General features: G+C 37.4%; 1 protein-coding gene across 11 annotated transcripts in view; it reads left to right on the top strand.

Moving 5' to 3' along the window:
• CREM (cAMP responsive element modulator) overlaps nt 1–15032 on the top strand; it is a 62227-nt gene that overhangs the window by 22737 nt on the left and 24458 nt on the right. For 6 of the 11 annotated variants that reach the window (XM_046678542.1, XM_046678539.1, XM_046678540.1 and 3 more), the window contains exons 4-6: nt 8336–8482; nt 10886–10983; nt 11132–11274. In XM_046678542.1, the coding sequence (XP_046534498.1) occupies nt 8336–8482; nt 10886–10983; nt 11132–11274 (388 nt within the window). Of the gene's footprint in view, nt 1–7465; nt 8196–8335; nt 8483–10885; nt 10984–11131; nt 11275–15032 lie in introns of those variants that run through there. The other 5 variants (XM_046678544.1, XM_046678548.1, XM_046678543.1 and 2 more) reach the window with 2 other exon arrangements.

The raw sequence follows: 15032 nt of genomic DNA, 5'->3' as shown, positions 1-15032 counted from the left end.
CACAAGGTTGTAATCTATCATAACATTAATAAAAAAAAAAAGAGTAGGCTGGGGGAGGCAATAAAGGGGAGCAGTTGTTTAAGGGGTATAGAGTTTCATATTTGCAAGATGAAAGTGTTCTGGAGTTCTCTTTCATAACAGTGTGGAATATGCTTAGTGCTCAACTGTACACATAAAAATGGTTAAGATGGTAAATTTTATGTATGTTTTACCACAATAAAAAGAAAGAATAACAACAACAAAAGAGTGGACTAGACATTGAAATTTGAAAAAAAGAAACATTAATTTTGTAGTTTCTTCTTTGAAAAGATTCAGAGATTATTTACTTTGCCTTATTTTAATTTTTGTTACTACAACCTTTGTAAACCTTGAACTGTTAAAGGAATTACATTTGGAAAACACAGAGGCTTTGAGAAATTTTCACTTCACTGATTAATTCTAATGACAACGTCTTAATAGTACTCTTCAAAAATGTTAGTTTTCTGAGCCCTATCAGAGGTGAAATTCCAGTGGTTCTCCAAAAAGGCATGGGAGAGAAAAGCCTGGTGATGGTGTTGAATATATTAAGTAGAGACAGTATCAGATGAAGAAGATGCCAGCAGATGTAGTTCAGGAACAACGCCTTTAAATAGGTGTGTTCTCTACAGCGGTAGACCTCTGTTTTCGCAGATGATAAGTGCCTTTTTAAAAAGTAATGGGTATATATTTGATATTGGACATGTTAATATACCATGATGGGTACTGCCAGTGTAAGTTGGTCTTACACTGGCTTATTTCACTTAGCATGATGTCGTCAAAGTTCATCCATGCTGTAGCATGTGATAGGATTTCCTTCCTTTTTAAGGCTGAATGATATTCCTTTGTATGCATATATTGTATTTTGTTTATTATTATTTTTTTGGGGGGGTGGTGAAGAACATTTGCCCTGAGCTAACATCTGTTGCCAATCTTCCTTTTTTTTTTCATTCTCGAGGAAGATTAGCCCTGAGCTAACATTCATGCTGATCTTCCTCTATTTTGTATGTGGAATGCTCCCACAGCATGGCTGATGAGTGGAGTAGGTCTGCACCTGGGATCTAAACCTGCGAACCTGGGCCGCCGAAGCAGAGTGTTCCAAACTTTAACCACTCAGCCATGAGGCCAGCCCCTGTTATTACTGTTTTTTAAGGTTGTTTTTGCCAAGTCAGTGCTCTTTTGGACTTCTAACAAGTGATTGGTAGAATAAGACAGGTAACTCAAGTGAATTGTAGTTTGCTTCATAGGTGTTCCTATAAAGAGTTATTTTCGATCAGAAATAAAAATTAACATGACGTTTTGGAGAGTAAGTGGTTTCAGGCATTCACTCTGTCGTTTCTGGCATTTGGCTTGTCCATTTTCTACTCATTGTTAGAAGTGGTCTGTATTATTATTAGGAGCAGTTTTAATATCCACTGTTTGCCCTCATAAGATTATCTTCTGGATGAATGCCATTTGGGGCTCAGCATCTCACTGCAACTTACTTCTCTCTGTGTGTGAATACACGTGGCTAGTAAATTTTGATCGGTTTTAGTTTCAGTTTTAATGAAACAAAATACAAGATTGATTTTTAGAAGTTCTAGAGCTAAAATGAATTTTCACTTCTATAGAAATCATGTTTGTTCTCATGGTACTTTTAAAATATATTATGATAAGTGAAACACATTTCATATTAGCTAAAATATAAAAGGCTCTAACTAGTCTAAATAGGAAATTCAAGATACTATAAGGATTAACTAGGTTAAAAAAAAGATCAGCTACGGCATTGTTTTTCAAAGGATAAAGAACTCCTAATTTTAATTTGATCATCACTGCTTACTGGCAGTATTGTCAAAATAGACTGTGTCATTAAGAATGACTTGATTCTGATACTTACTTTGCTTTCAAGAGGGGAATGTTTTTAAAGAGAGACGCTATTTGGCTATTTGTGTTTATAAAACCAGAAAGTGATTCACTTCTCCGTTTTTGTTTTATTCAGATTATGGATTTCAGGTAGTATTTGTTTACGCCCTATACACACAAAAAGGATCTGAGACAACAGCATCCCTGTGTACTTCTCTTTAGAACTGTAACATAGTAGATATAAAAATATTAGTCTTACATGGCTAGCTCTGTTATCAATAAATATTTTCAATTGATATTCTCAGGTTAAAATTAAAAATTTAACTTCACTGATTTTGCAATTTGTTAGCCACACTGTTTAAAAAAAAAACCTCAATAGAAAAGAAAGACAGTAAAGACATTAAAATGAGACCAACTCTGCATTTTTAATTTTGTGTTTATCTTCATTTAGAACAATTAAATGTGATTTAAAAAAAGATAAAGAGACATTTTGCATCTTTATTCAAGTATTCACGTTTATATTCTTTTTCTGTTTTTAAGCTTAAAATATTTGAAATATTTTAACTTTTTTTTCCATAGAGGAAACAGACTCTTTAGAGAATCCTGTCTTAATACACAGAAATCAAGATAGTTTTCCAGCTTCTTGCTTAGATTGTTAGTGGATTTTCATTGTCGTTCTTGAAATTTAACTAGGTGATAGATAGATTTGATTTCTCAGACAGCAGAGTTGATAGCGCAACCTGCTCTATTGTGAATTCACATTTTTTTATCCTTTGTTAACTGTCTTGAATGCAGACCGAGTAGCCCTGTGACATTTGCAGCTGTACTGTGACATCATAAACCCCATCATAAGGGAAGCTGGCTGTGGATTGGAGCTAGTCTACTAGGTGCTAATCAAATGCTGTGTTATAACATTGTGAGGTTTTCCCAGTTATGTGTCATTATTAGGATCTTTTTTTAATTGCAAAGCCACGGAAGGCTGTTGGTTGCATCATCTTACCTGATTTCTTCAGATTAGCTACTGTCTGTAGTGGGGTTTGGGTGGATGTGGTGGCACCAGCATAATCTGTGTTTCAGGCATCCTGTAGAAGAGGATTATTCTTCAGGAGACCTGGAAAAAAAGGTAAATTACAGCTACTGGGAGTTCATTTTACACACTGTTAGAGCCTCATAAACAGAGGTCTAAAAATTGTGAAATATGAAATACATCCATTTAATGGCTTTAATTTGTTTTTGAGCAGTTGCCCACTTGGATGCTGGAATGTGAGGAATGTACTGGTAGCTCTTCCTCTAGCTATCTTCATTAGGCTTTTTGTGCAAATGTTCCTCCCCGAGACGTTTCTACAAGTATTTCTTAGATTGTTCCCTTCCACGCTCCCCCCACCTTGTCAGTCTCTGATCCCTTTCCCTGTTTGATTTTTCTTTTAAGAATTTAGCAGCACTCAAAATTGTGTGCATATTTCCTCATCTATCTTCTGGCTCCTTCTGATTGAGGAGAGCAGAGACTTTTCTTGTTCACTGCTGTATCCCCACTGTCTAGACTGCTCCACGTGACAAGCTCCCAATGAATACTTGTTGAGTAAATAAAAGAATGAGTTAATTCATAAGTATGACTTATTTCTGTGAGATTTTTTCTTGTTAAAAAGTTGCGGAATGGATATTCAATGTTTATAAGAAAGATTTTTCTATTTCTACATGTTTTATATGTATTTTATATCAAGTAAACTAAAGTTTGTCTCTGTAATAGTAGTGTCTTTTAAGAAAGACTTAATCCCCTTCTTTTCCCAGAGCTTCTTTGGAATTCTGTTTACACGGTATGAATAAAGTAATTATAATACTCTGTAGATTGCCTTTTGTTGCTGTTTCTCAGATCTGTGTTTCCTGTCTGAGCTCTCACCTGAGCATCACTCCCACAATTCTCCTTGCCTATTAAACATTTCCACCTGGCTGTCCTACCGTTGCTTTCAATCTAGCCTGCCTAACACTGCCTATTAACCTTACACAAAACAAAAAGATGCTGCTTTATTTACCCATTTTTGTTTGGGGCCATCGTGCATGTTTTTTTTTTTTTTAAAGATTTTATTTTTTCCTTTTTCTCCCCAAAGCACCCCGGTACATAGTTGTATATTCTTGGTTGTGGGTCCTTCTAGTTGTGGCATGTGGGATGCTGCCTCAGCGTGGTTTGATGAGCAGTGCCATGTCTGCGCCCAGGAATCAAACCAACGAAACACTGGGCTGCCTGGAGTGGAGCGTGTGAACTTAACCACTCGGCCACGGGGCCAGCCCCCATCGTGCGTGTTCTTGACTCATTGCCTTGGTTCCTTCTATGCCATCTGTCTACCATACTCTACTTCAAGGGCACCATGTGATTCATTTGTGGCCCATGTGATCAGTATAATAATATAATGATAATGCCAAGATGGCAAAGGTAGGGAGCCATGTGGTTTTTTTTTTTAATGAATAATGGTGAAATTTAGCCTGTTAACTCTACCAATACAGTTATAGGCTTAGTACTAGTCACCAATTTTTGCAAAACCGGTGAGAATGTAGAATGTCTGAACATTTTCTAGATCTAAGGGGTTTTTTTTAAGGATACATCTGAATTCTAACTCTAGGGAGTGTCACTTGTGTTGCTGCTCAGCCTTTGTTTCAGCAGTTTAACAAAAGAGTTGTCACGTGAGCTTTTGCACTGCCCACAGTTTGGACAGAGAGAAGTTTCATTGTAGTTGTAGAATTCACATAACTCATCTCCAGAATTCTAGGAGTACGGTGTGTATTAGTGAGTACATCTCCCTTTCCACAGCACATGTTCTTGACACTAAGCCCATTTTGATAAAGCAATTATTTAATAATTTAAAATTCTGGAAATTATATTTGAAAGATAATTAAAGCAACTTAAAGCATGATTTATACATATCAAATCCCTATGAATCTTTCCTAAGTTGTTCTTCAGTTCTTCAAATATCTAATTTCTTTGAAGCTAGGGTATTTCCCCACAGAAAGTGAGCGTAGACACCATCTGCCATCTCAGTCCACAGGTCCAGTCTGTAAGAAGACTTGTAGTACTCTTGGGTACAATCTATGTTACATTTTGCTCAGTCTCTGACATGAACTCTCGGGGTTACTGCGTTGTCGGTGCTGCCATGGTGGAGCTGGAATTACAGCTGGCCTGAGCACTCTGCTCTTGAAGCTGTGAGTCACGGTCTGGGGGCCAATAGCACGGAGCAGCTGTTTTCAAAGTGTAGTGCATAGAACCCTGGGGGAGACTCTGAGGACCCTTTCAGGAGATTTGGGAGGACAAAACTATTTTCACAATAACACGGAGATTTATTTTCCTTTTTCTCTGTATTGGCATTTGCACCAAAAGTGCAAAAATGATGGAAGGTAAAACTGTTGCTGCCTTAGCAGGAATCAAGTCAGTGGCACCATCCTGTACTAGGCGTCACTGTATTCTTCACCGCCATTCACATGCAGCTAAAACAAGTCAGTTTCACTTAAGAATATCCTTGATGAAGCAGTGATTATCACCACTTGTACTGAATCTTGACCCTTAGGTTGTTTTAATAATCTGTTGTGAAATTGAGACGATCGCTGAAAGCATTTCTGCTGCATACTGAAGACTGATGGGGTTCTTGAAGGAAACACTTGAGTTATTGTTTAAGCGGCAGGGTGAACTAGCTGGGTTTTCTTCACAGCACACCAATTTTCTCAAAAGAATGGCTGACAGCCAAACTATGGCTATTCAAACTTGAATATTTGACAAATGTTCTCAAAAGCAAATGGAGTGAGCTTGTCACTTCAGGGAAAACAGTTGACAGTGTTTATTGCCAATGTTAAAATTCAAGCTTTTAAGCAGAAGATTTGAATTTTGGAAAACCTGCATCTCCCATTTTGAGCTTGATAGTTTCCCAGTGTTTACAGTTTTCTGAAGAGGTTGATGTTGATTTTAATGAATGTGGTATTCTGATAGTGTTTCATGGAATGTGTCAGCATTTGGGAGATCTGCTTAACTCAGTGAGCCAATATTTTCCAAATAACTACCACATGATGTTACAAAATCATGCATGTGTAAAGATCCATCCAAAGTACAAGATTGATAATGGATTTTAATCTAACTGATAAGGTTTCAGATTCTAACCTTTAAGAGATAACTACTTGTTGAGTTTGGGTGTAGTATCAAAGAAGAATATCCACATTTCTCTGAAGAAGCTATCAAGATAGTCCTCCTTTTCCAATCATATATCTATGTGAGCTCCAAATTTTCTTCAGATATCAACTAAAATAATACTGCAATAGATTGAGTACAGAAATAGGTATGAGAATTTAGCTGTTTTCGGCTAAACCAGACATTAAAAGAATTTGTCAAAATGTAAAAACACTGTCACTCATCTTTTTTGTTTTAGAAAAGTAAATTTTCATAAAATGCTTATTATGTTACCATGTAATTGAATTATTTTTAAATGAGTTGCTAAATATTCTTTTAGATTCTCAGTTTTAATTTTAATATGGTAAATATCAATTCATATAACCGGTGGTGTGCTGGAGCTGGCTTGTGAGAGCTGGTTGTGTGCCTCTTTTTCCAACTGTGTGCTCAGAGTTGTCCATTGGTAGCTTGAAATCTGCTGTAGTAGGAGTTTTCACATGACAGAAATCAGGAAAATTTACAAATCAAGGTTCTCCCTTGCCCAAAGCTGGCTGTTAAATGCTTGCAGCACCCTGCTGGATATAAATCACACAGACAGAAGCTCTTGGAGGTCATCGGTGATTTCTAAGAGTGTATAGGTCTCCTGAGACTAAATGATGTGAGAATTAGTTGTGCTGCCAGAGGAGTACCTTTTGGTGATTGGTCCACATGGAGGTGTATACCTTTTTATAATTCATACAGATTTGCCTCTTGTGCTAGGAATATTTGCAGAATAGATTCTTCCAATTTTGTTTGTTTGTTTTAACATCTAGTTGTTCAATCTGGTTCCATAATGGGATAACCTTTTTCTTTCCCCTAAAATCTCAGGTAGACAATAATACTCCCGGGGTAGATGGGCTGAGTTTGCCCCTTCGGCTACGTGCTGGCTGGCTGGCTGTGCCTTAGTTTCTCCCTTTTCTGTCCAGCAGTTTTCCAGGTTCAGATCAAGGACCGGCTAAAGCTGTGGCACCTGCACAGCGCCTTCACTTACTGTTCAGGCCCATACTGATCTTTTAGGCTGTGCTCCTATGACTTTCATGACCTGTCCCATGGAACAATTAGTTCCATACTGTTTGCTGTGCTATTGTTTCTGAGATGTTAGTTTTATTAATTCTTTCTACCCTGGTGTACCTAGTACAGTGCTTACCATATAGGTTCTCTTGCCTGGATAAAAGAATTTTTACTTTTGGATTGCCAAAGTTTGCTTTCCAAGGGAATGATGTAAATAAATCTTAAAATTATCTGTTATAAACCCAGTTTTTAATAATTCTTTTAAAATATAAGTAGATCGGAAATCATTGGTGTTCCTTAAAGTGAGGTCCTACACAGAGGCTTCCTTCCAAATTTGTTTTACATCCTGCGATTCTCCTGCCAGTCATAATAGGAACTGGTAGCTTATTTCATTGCCGAAGTCTGACTGTTTTGATTAAGTGATAATGAATAGTGAAACTTAGTAAAATGAAGCAAAGTTTCTAAGATTACATTGGTCAATAGGACCGAGTTGCTCACTAATTAGAAAACTTGGCAGGTTTTGAGTCCTGGGGAGTGGAGGTATTATTGTATTTTGCTGGTTGGGATCTCTGTCGAAAGCACTCAAGGTAGCTGGGAGATGGCTGTGCTCTCTTCTCTCTGTGCAAACTAAGTGATGGTCCGGCCCTCTCTGGATGTTCAGGCTAGGGAAGAGAAAAAGTGTGAGAGGGCCACACCAGCCCTAAGGCAGGAGCTTTCTGTGGGTCAGAGACACTACAGGCGTGAAAGGTCCTGGAATTTCTTTGGCCTGTGCCTCTTTTGCAATTATGGAGGCATAAAAATAGCTGCAATTTTCATTACTATAGAGACAAGGCATTATCTTGCACCTGGAGTAGTACTAGAATATCGTATATTGAACATTTCATTTATTAAAAAATAATTCACCATATTTAAGTTCTGTCTCCAATTTATCTTAAGAAGTTGGGGCAGTTTCTCCTCTGGCTTAAGTAAGGCTTCACTGTTAGTAGTCCTGAGCTCGTAGTGAGGTAGTTTAACTGCTTTAGAACTTTGTGCTGGGAACCTTCTTAGCCACCGAAGCATGGAAACCGAAAGTGAGGAGCATGGGTTCTCTACTATCTGTCACATCAGAGGATGACTGTTCCAGGGCAGTGACCGCCTCCTAATGGTAAGTCTCTGGCTTGCTCGTCATTTCTTAGAAACAGGAAAAAGAAAGGAAAAATAGGCCAGTCATAGTAGTGAATTATATTTCTTTAAAAGAACAAAAAAAGGTGCAACCTTAATCCTCAATGATGATCATTTTTGCAGGTCTCTGTAGCTGGATCAGGCACCGGAAGAGGCTCTCCAGCTGTAACTCTAGTACAATTACCCTCAGGGCAAACTGTCCATGTCCGGGGAGTAATTCAGACCCCACAGCCATCGGTTATTCAGTCACCACAAATACAGACTGTTCAGGTCAGCTTCCTTCCTGGGTAATTTGTCCTGCACTTTCTTGAGGTTTTCTTTTTCTTTTACTAATGCATTTATGACCTTTTTCTTTGTGTAGCTTTGATTCTCAAGTCTTTTTATTAGACATTTGGTGGAATTTCCTGTTTATGTGTGCAGTGTACTGTGCCCTGCTAGAGACATAGATTCGATGAAGAGTTGCAGTTTTATTGTCAGCTCTTCATTTGCAGAATCAGTAATTGACAGAGGAGTAATTCTTCTTCACGTTGTTGCTCTGTGCTCAAACTCAGATTTATTGAGCAAAGCTCTCCAGTGGTGCTTAACAATATTTTGAGGATTCTTTGGAGAAGATGTCTGATAACACACTGATGTAGCGAGTGTAGTACTGATGCTGTTTGCATGAATACTCACATTAGTAGGTATGTAGAAGTTTTAGTTCATTTTTAACTCAATATGTGTAATCCATAGAAAATAAAATGATATTGTCACCTTGGTGTTGCCTTTATACGTCATGAACCCCCCTCAGATTAAATCTTAGTGTTTATAGACATGATTATTGTGGTTGTGATCCAGAGATGTGTTTTTTTATTATTATCAAGGTTGGTCATAAATCCTTAACATTTCTTGAAGCTAAAACCTTTTTTGCATCAATAGATTATTGATTAATTAAAATGAGTATTCATTTATTAAAGCATACTTTTCCTGTTTACTGAGTTTATTTGTCCCTTTTTTAGATCTGTTTGTTGTTATCTGTTAAATCTTGAAATTATTTTAACCTAATTGATGACAGAAAGATCTGTGAGGAAAACGTAGATGCACATACTTAATCTTGTCCTTTTCCTGCATATATGAGTACAGTTTATTGCAGAATCAGGACAAAGTTGTAACACAATATCTGAAGTAATAAATATACATGCATTAAAAGCTTGGTTATCTTTGCAGAACAGGTGTCTTTTCCTGTCTTGCTCAAAAGTGTAAGAATAATTCTCAGCATTGTCTTTTTCTTCTTTCTGTGATGACCCTTGATTCCAAGAGTTTCGGACTCTTTGACCTTAATTATAAAACAAGAAAGTCTTTCCACTCTCCTTTTTGTATTATGTCTTTTATTGGGGTGCAGATTTTTCTCCTTAGTTTTAACTTAGCTAGTATTAGAAGAAAGTAGTATATTCAGTAGGCTTTTTTGGATTTTAGTAAATGGATGATTTAATTATCTTTCTAGAGCCAGGTGCCAGTGGATCATTGTCTTAGAATTCCTCCCTGTTGAACCGTGGGCAAGTCACTTAATCTCTCTGCATGAACTTCAATTTTCACCTTTCTAAAAAGGGAGAATAATGGCCTGCCTCACATAGGGGGTTGTTATGATTATATCAGAGATGTGTGAAAGCCCAGTGTAAAATGATAGGTGATGTATTATTGTCTGATTGCAATAACATTTTTTCTAGTAAGTTCTGTTCATTGGTGAGTGTACTTAGGTGTGACATGGTCATTTGGAGGTGAGCATATATGCACATCCCTGTGCCTTGGGCAGTATATATTCCTGCTTGCATTGTTGACGTTTTAAAAAGCTCCTTTGATTTTGCCCAAATCAAATTCCCATGTAACTGTAATATTAAATTGTAATGAGTAAAGTGAGTTTTGTAAAGTCAGAACTATCCTAGGCCCAGAATGATAAATGGATGGATAGATTGAGAGCAGTCATGTTGTAGACAGATATATTATTTTAGTTTTCTGATTTTGTTTAATAATCATATTATTACTTGACTTGAAAAAATGAAATCATACTTAAAACTCTACTCTTTCTTTTAAGGAGAAATTCCTCATTTTGACCTTTAAGACCTACCACCATCAAGCCCCAACCTACTTCTTGTAACGTAAATCCTAATTTTAACCAGGCTTGTTAACTCACTTGTTTACCTGCTCAAATATCCTTTCTTCTTTGGGCCTATCTAATGTCTAATTTGAAGACCTAGCTCAAGTCAGCTGTGGTATTGTGAAGAGGGCAGTGAAATGGAGACACTTTTTCTGCTTCTGTCACTCGCTCATTCACTCCCTGCTGTGTGTGTAAGAGGACTTTCAGAGTCAGAATCTTAGACCTTACTAATCTTATATTTAGTCCTTTCCTGGGAAGCCTCACCTCGCATTCCAACCACTCTTTCATTTGCATTTCTCTAGTATTTATTGTCCGTACCATTCCTTTCCACACACACTTGTTCTACAGCTGAAATGTTTCTGTCTGTGCTTCCTTTCCTAAGCCAGGTTGTGAGCTCCATTAGTGCGGGTTCACTGTGTTGTATTGCTGGGCGCTTCCCCAGCAGCTGGCTTTGAAGTGCACACAGAGACATGTAACCACCGTGTTTTGAATGAAGGAGATCACATATTTTGTGATGCATTTCAGAAACTCTTGTATTATAGGTAGCAACGATTGCAGAGACAGATGAGTCTGCAGAATCAGAAGATGTAATTGATTCTCATAAACGTAGAGAAATCCTTTCACGAAGACCCTCTTATAGGTATGTTAATTAAGTTTCCTACTGTAATGATACTTTTTCCAAAAAAGGGAGAATACTTATACATCAAACTGATTCTTCTGTTATAGCTTTTCTGTTTTAAATCTCATTTGTATATCTTAATTATTTTTATTGTTAAATTACATTTTAGAAAAATACTGAATGAACTTTCCTCTGATGGGCCTGGTGTTCCCAAGATTGAAGAAGAAAAATCAGAGGAAGAAAGAACGCCACCTCACATCGCTACCATGGCAGTACCGACTAGCATATATCAGACTAGCACGGGGCAATACAGTATGTATGCTGCAGTACCGACTAGCATATATCAGACTAGCACGGGGCAATACAGTATGTATGCTGCAGTACGATATGGTGCAGGCTAGCTTTAAGTCTTCTCTAGGAGCAGCGAAGCATCTGAGTTGACATTGAATGGTTCAGGTTTAAAAGGCATCATGATACCTAAACTGTGTACCATTGAATGAAAAGTACCTGTTCAAGAAGAGGGAGATTTGTATATATACACACATATACTTTTGAAAAGTATACAGTTCTTTACTGAATATAGAGGAAAATTTGGGGGTAGAATAAAAGGATTTTTTCCTATTTATATGTTTATATTCATGTCTAGTAAAACTTTAAAACTTACAGTTTTTTGTTGTCTTTATGATGCATGCAAACATAAGATACAAATGTGTTTCATTTTTGTTGGCCTTTGTTACCAACAATTACATTTTATACTTACTAATCTACAAGAAGTACATATGTTTTCTAAATTGTGTTTTAAATGTAATTCTGTTTACACTACTCTCTGTGTTAATTTGTGCTGCGGTTTTTTCCAGAAGAGAATGGAAAAATGATTTACTTTTTAGAACTACAGCAATTGGACAGATCGTTTTATTTGAAATTTTAAGTACCAAAAGCTCTAAATAAACAGATACATTCATATTTAGTCTTGTGCATTTTAATGAGCTGTTCATTCTGTGCTTTTTGCTCCAATTAAAGCACTAGTTTTTTCCCGAATCAAGAATGTTTGATACATAAAAATACTTTAGTGAAAATTGAGGGTTAGGAAGAAAAGAAAGTGGGAGGAGGGAAAGACAGAAAAAAGTTTTTTAAAAAAAGGCTGCTTAGGTAGTGGAATATGTGTGATATTAAATACTGTATTGGTCCAAATACAGTGTTAAGATTTTAGATATATTTTCTGTTTTCCCTTTAAAAAGCAATAATATCTAGAAAAATCTCAAGTCTTAATTTAAGACCTGGCTATTGAAGCAAGCTATAATCTTCTTTAGTATATATAAAGACCTTATATTGTCATGAGTATGTTAGAGTTTTTCTGACAGTGGCAGTGGATTTGCAGTATTAAACCCATTCTCCTTTGGTCCCTCGCGCTCTTTGGGTAGCTCCCCTCATCAAACCTGGCAGAACTGGGGTATAATTTGTCCACAGCCTCTACAGGGTACTGACTTGCCTTTTCCAAAGTCACTGTTAGGAAAAGAAAACTCATCACTGTTTGTAAGAGTCAGACCTTGAGGTTTTCACTGTCATTCCTCTTTTGTTACTTCTCTGGTTTACATGCTGTTCTCTCTGGCCCACTGGGAGCACGTGGTGGGAGTTGTAGACTGCACATCTGGGTTTGCCAGCCGGTGGGCCCCTGCAGAGCGGCACACGGGTCACAGGTGTGTGAGTTCCTCGTGCCCTCAGGCCCAGAGTGGCTGGGCAGGCCTTGGAGCTGCTAGAACCTCCCGATGGGTCAGCTCTGGCCTTGGACAGTAGACTCTACACATATGATTTTCTGTTTGTGTTGTGATGGGGAAAAGGTTGGAAATTACTGCCAAAATAATGCTGAGACATCTTAAAGTTTGAGGGATGACCAAAGAGGCTGTCATCTTAAAAGTTTCCCTGGCGTGTCCTGATGCTGCTTTGGAGTGGTGGACGCGGTGGTGTCTTTACAAGGTGACAGGAAGGGGACGCCTCAGTTCATTTGCCTAGATCATTAGCTGAACATTGACATCATGACAACACGTTGGGTTGAGAGAATGTTGAAGCTAGAGATGACGTGGGGAAGGCACTCTTGTCCTGCTGCTCACTGACTGGATTAGAGCGAGAAGCTTTGTTTTCCCATCTGAGGGTTTTAGTCTTTGAAATGGGAATAATAGCAAATTACCAAACTCTGGGGTTAGTGTAAGGACAAAAGGAGACAACAGGTACAAGTCCAGGAAGAGAGACTTGCTACTTTGGACAGGCAACAGAGAAATGTAAGCCAGCTGCGGCTACGTCTCATTCAAGGTCGTTAGCCCGCTCCCTCCAGCGAGCGCTGAAGCCTTTGTTTCTTGTGCTCTTAGTGCAGCTTGCAGTGGGGGCAGTGGGGGGCTCGGCTTTAAATGTCACTGGGGGTGAGGCTGGGGAGGGGGTAGTGGAGTCGGGAGTTGTGGTTGAGAACTAGAAAATCGAATGTTTAGAAGTTAGCCGTTTATCTGTTTGCAACATTAGAAGTCATGCAGTGTCTGTAAGTTAGGTTTCTGAATTGAGACCCCTCCAGTATGGTTCTGGCAGTTATTTTAATGAAAAGCTGTGGTTATTCTATGTGCGCCGTCTGCAGGTGAAAATTGCCATTTATTGGTTCACGAAAAGCCATATTGCCTTTGTTAAAATTTTGTATTTCTTAGACATTCAGTGCCACTTGTTTCTGTTGATAATTCTTTCATTCAAGAAGTGAACACTAATATTGAAACTTTTTAGAAGATGTTGACTTTAACTGGATGGTGGTTGTATCTTTACACATACACAGAATCCATTTTCATTAATCATATTTCTCACTAGGAATAACTTAACAGATATTAATGTTTTAATATTGTTCCTAAATATCTAGAAATAGAAATAATTACTGGTGTCCTTTGGTTTTAGAATAGAAAAGTTTATTTTGCTAGAATTTCTGGAGACATTTCTATGTATTTGCATATACCTATTTTTGAGACCCTTTGATAACCTTTTATTGTAAAACTGTTTTTTTAGTTTTATTTTTTTCTTCTACTTTTATCCATGGATGACTTTCCCCCAAACTTCACTTTGTTTTTTATTTTCAAAGATTATTATTTTAGATTATTTATTTTTAATTTGGTATAAGGAGTTAGTTGGAGTTAAAAACAAAAAGAACTAAAGAACTTGGTGTGTCAAAGCTGAAGGAATAAAATAAAAATAAGTAAACCCAGGTTTTCCTGTATACAAGCAGTTAGTAGTTGAAAGTTAAATATTTGACAGAAGTTGGCTTTACTATTTTAACTTATTTTTTTAATTACAAAAATTAATAAGTGAAAGTTGCAATAGGCTACTCCCTGGGAGTGGGAAAAATAACTTAAAATAGGGATTCATTATTGCAACACCAAGACAGCCACACTTGCAAAATCTTTCCTGAAAGTACAGATCTTAGTGATAGGTTTGCTGTGTGCTTAGTAAGTCGCTCTGGTCAAAAAAATCTGTTCTGTCACAGAAGAACATTTCTGAAAGCGGTTCAGAAAGGCTTAGAATTAGCAAAGAATGTTACTTGCTGCGTAAAACATTTAAGATATGCATTAAATGCAAGTGAATTCATAAATGCATAGTAAAGCAGCTAAATAAATTAAAATGTTTGGGGTTTCATAGTTCACTAAATTTTCTCTAAAGACAGTTTTTTTATCCCCCACTCTACTATACCTGACCTCTTCCCTTATCAATTAAGGACCATCACCCAAGACTTCCAGTTATTCTTTTTTTTGCTAAATGTCCTGTCTATTTGCTTGTTCCTACTTTATTTTACTAGGAACCTTGTTAGAATGAGGGTCTATGAACTCCTTTTAACTGGAATTGTTATACACTAAAGGTAAGTGGGTCAATCCATAGTCCACCATCATGGGAAAGATAGACGTGAACTTTGCGGACTGCTTCATGAATTGAGAGTTCTCAGGAGACCATTTGAATGGACACTGATTCCATGTCTCCATCAAGGCCTTGGCCACCTGACAGGCTCATACGTTCTAAAGTACATGCACTTGTGTTTATGATTCTCAGTAGCA

The sequence above is a fragment of the Equus quagga genome, chromosome 12, assembly GCF_021613505.1.
Source record: "Equus quagga isolate Etosha38 chromosome 12, UCLA_HA_Equagga_1.0, whole genome shotgun sequence".
In the NCBI taxonomy this organism is placed as follows: domain Eukaryota; kingdom Metazoa; phylum Chordata; class Mammalia; order Perissodactyla; family Equidae; genus Equus; species Equus quagga.
The sequence above is the reverse complement of the archived record's forward strand: the minus strand, read 5'-3'. Positions and strand labels throughout refer to the sequence as shown.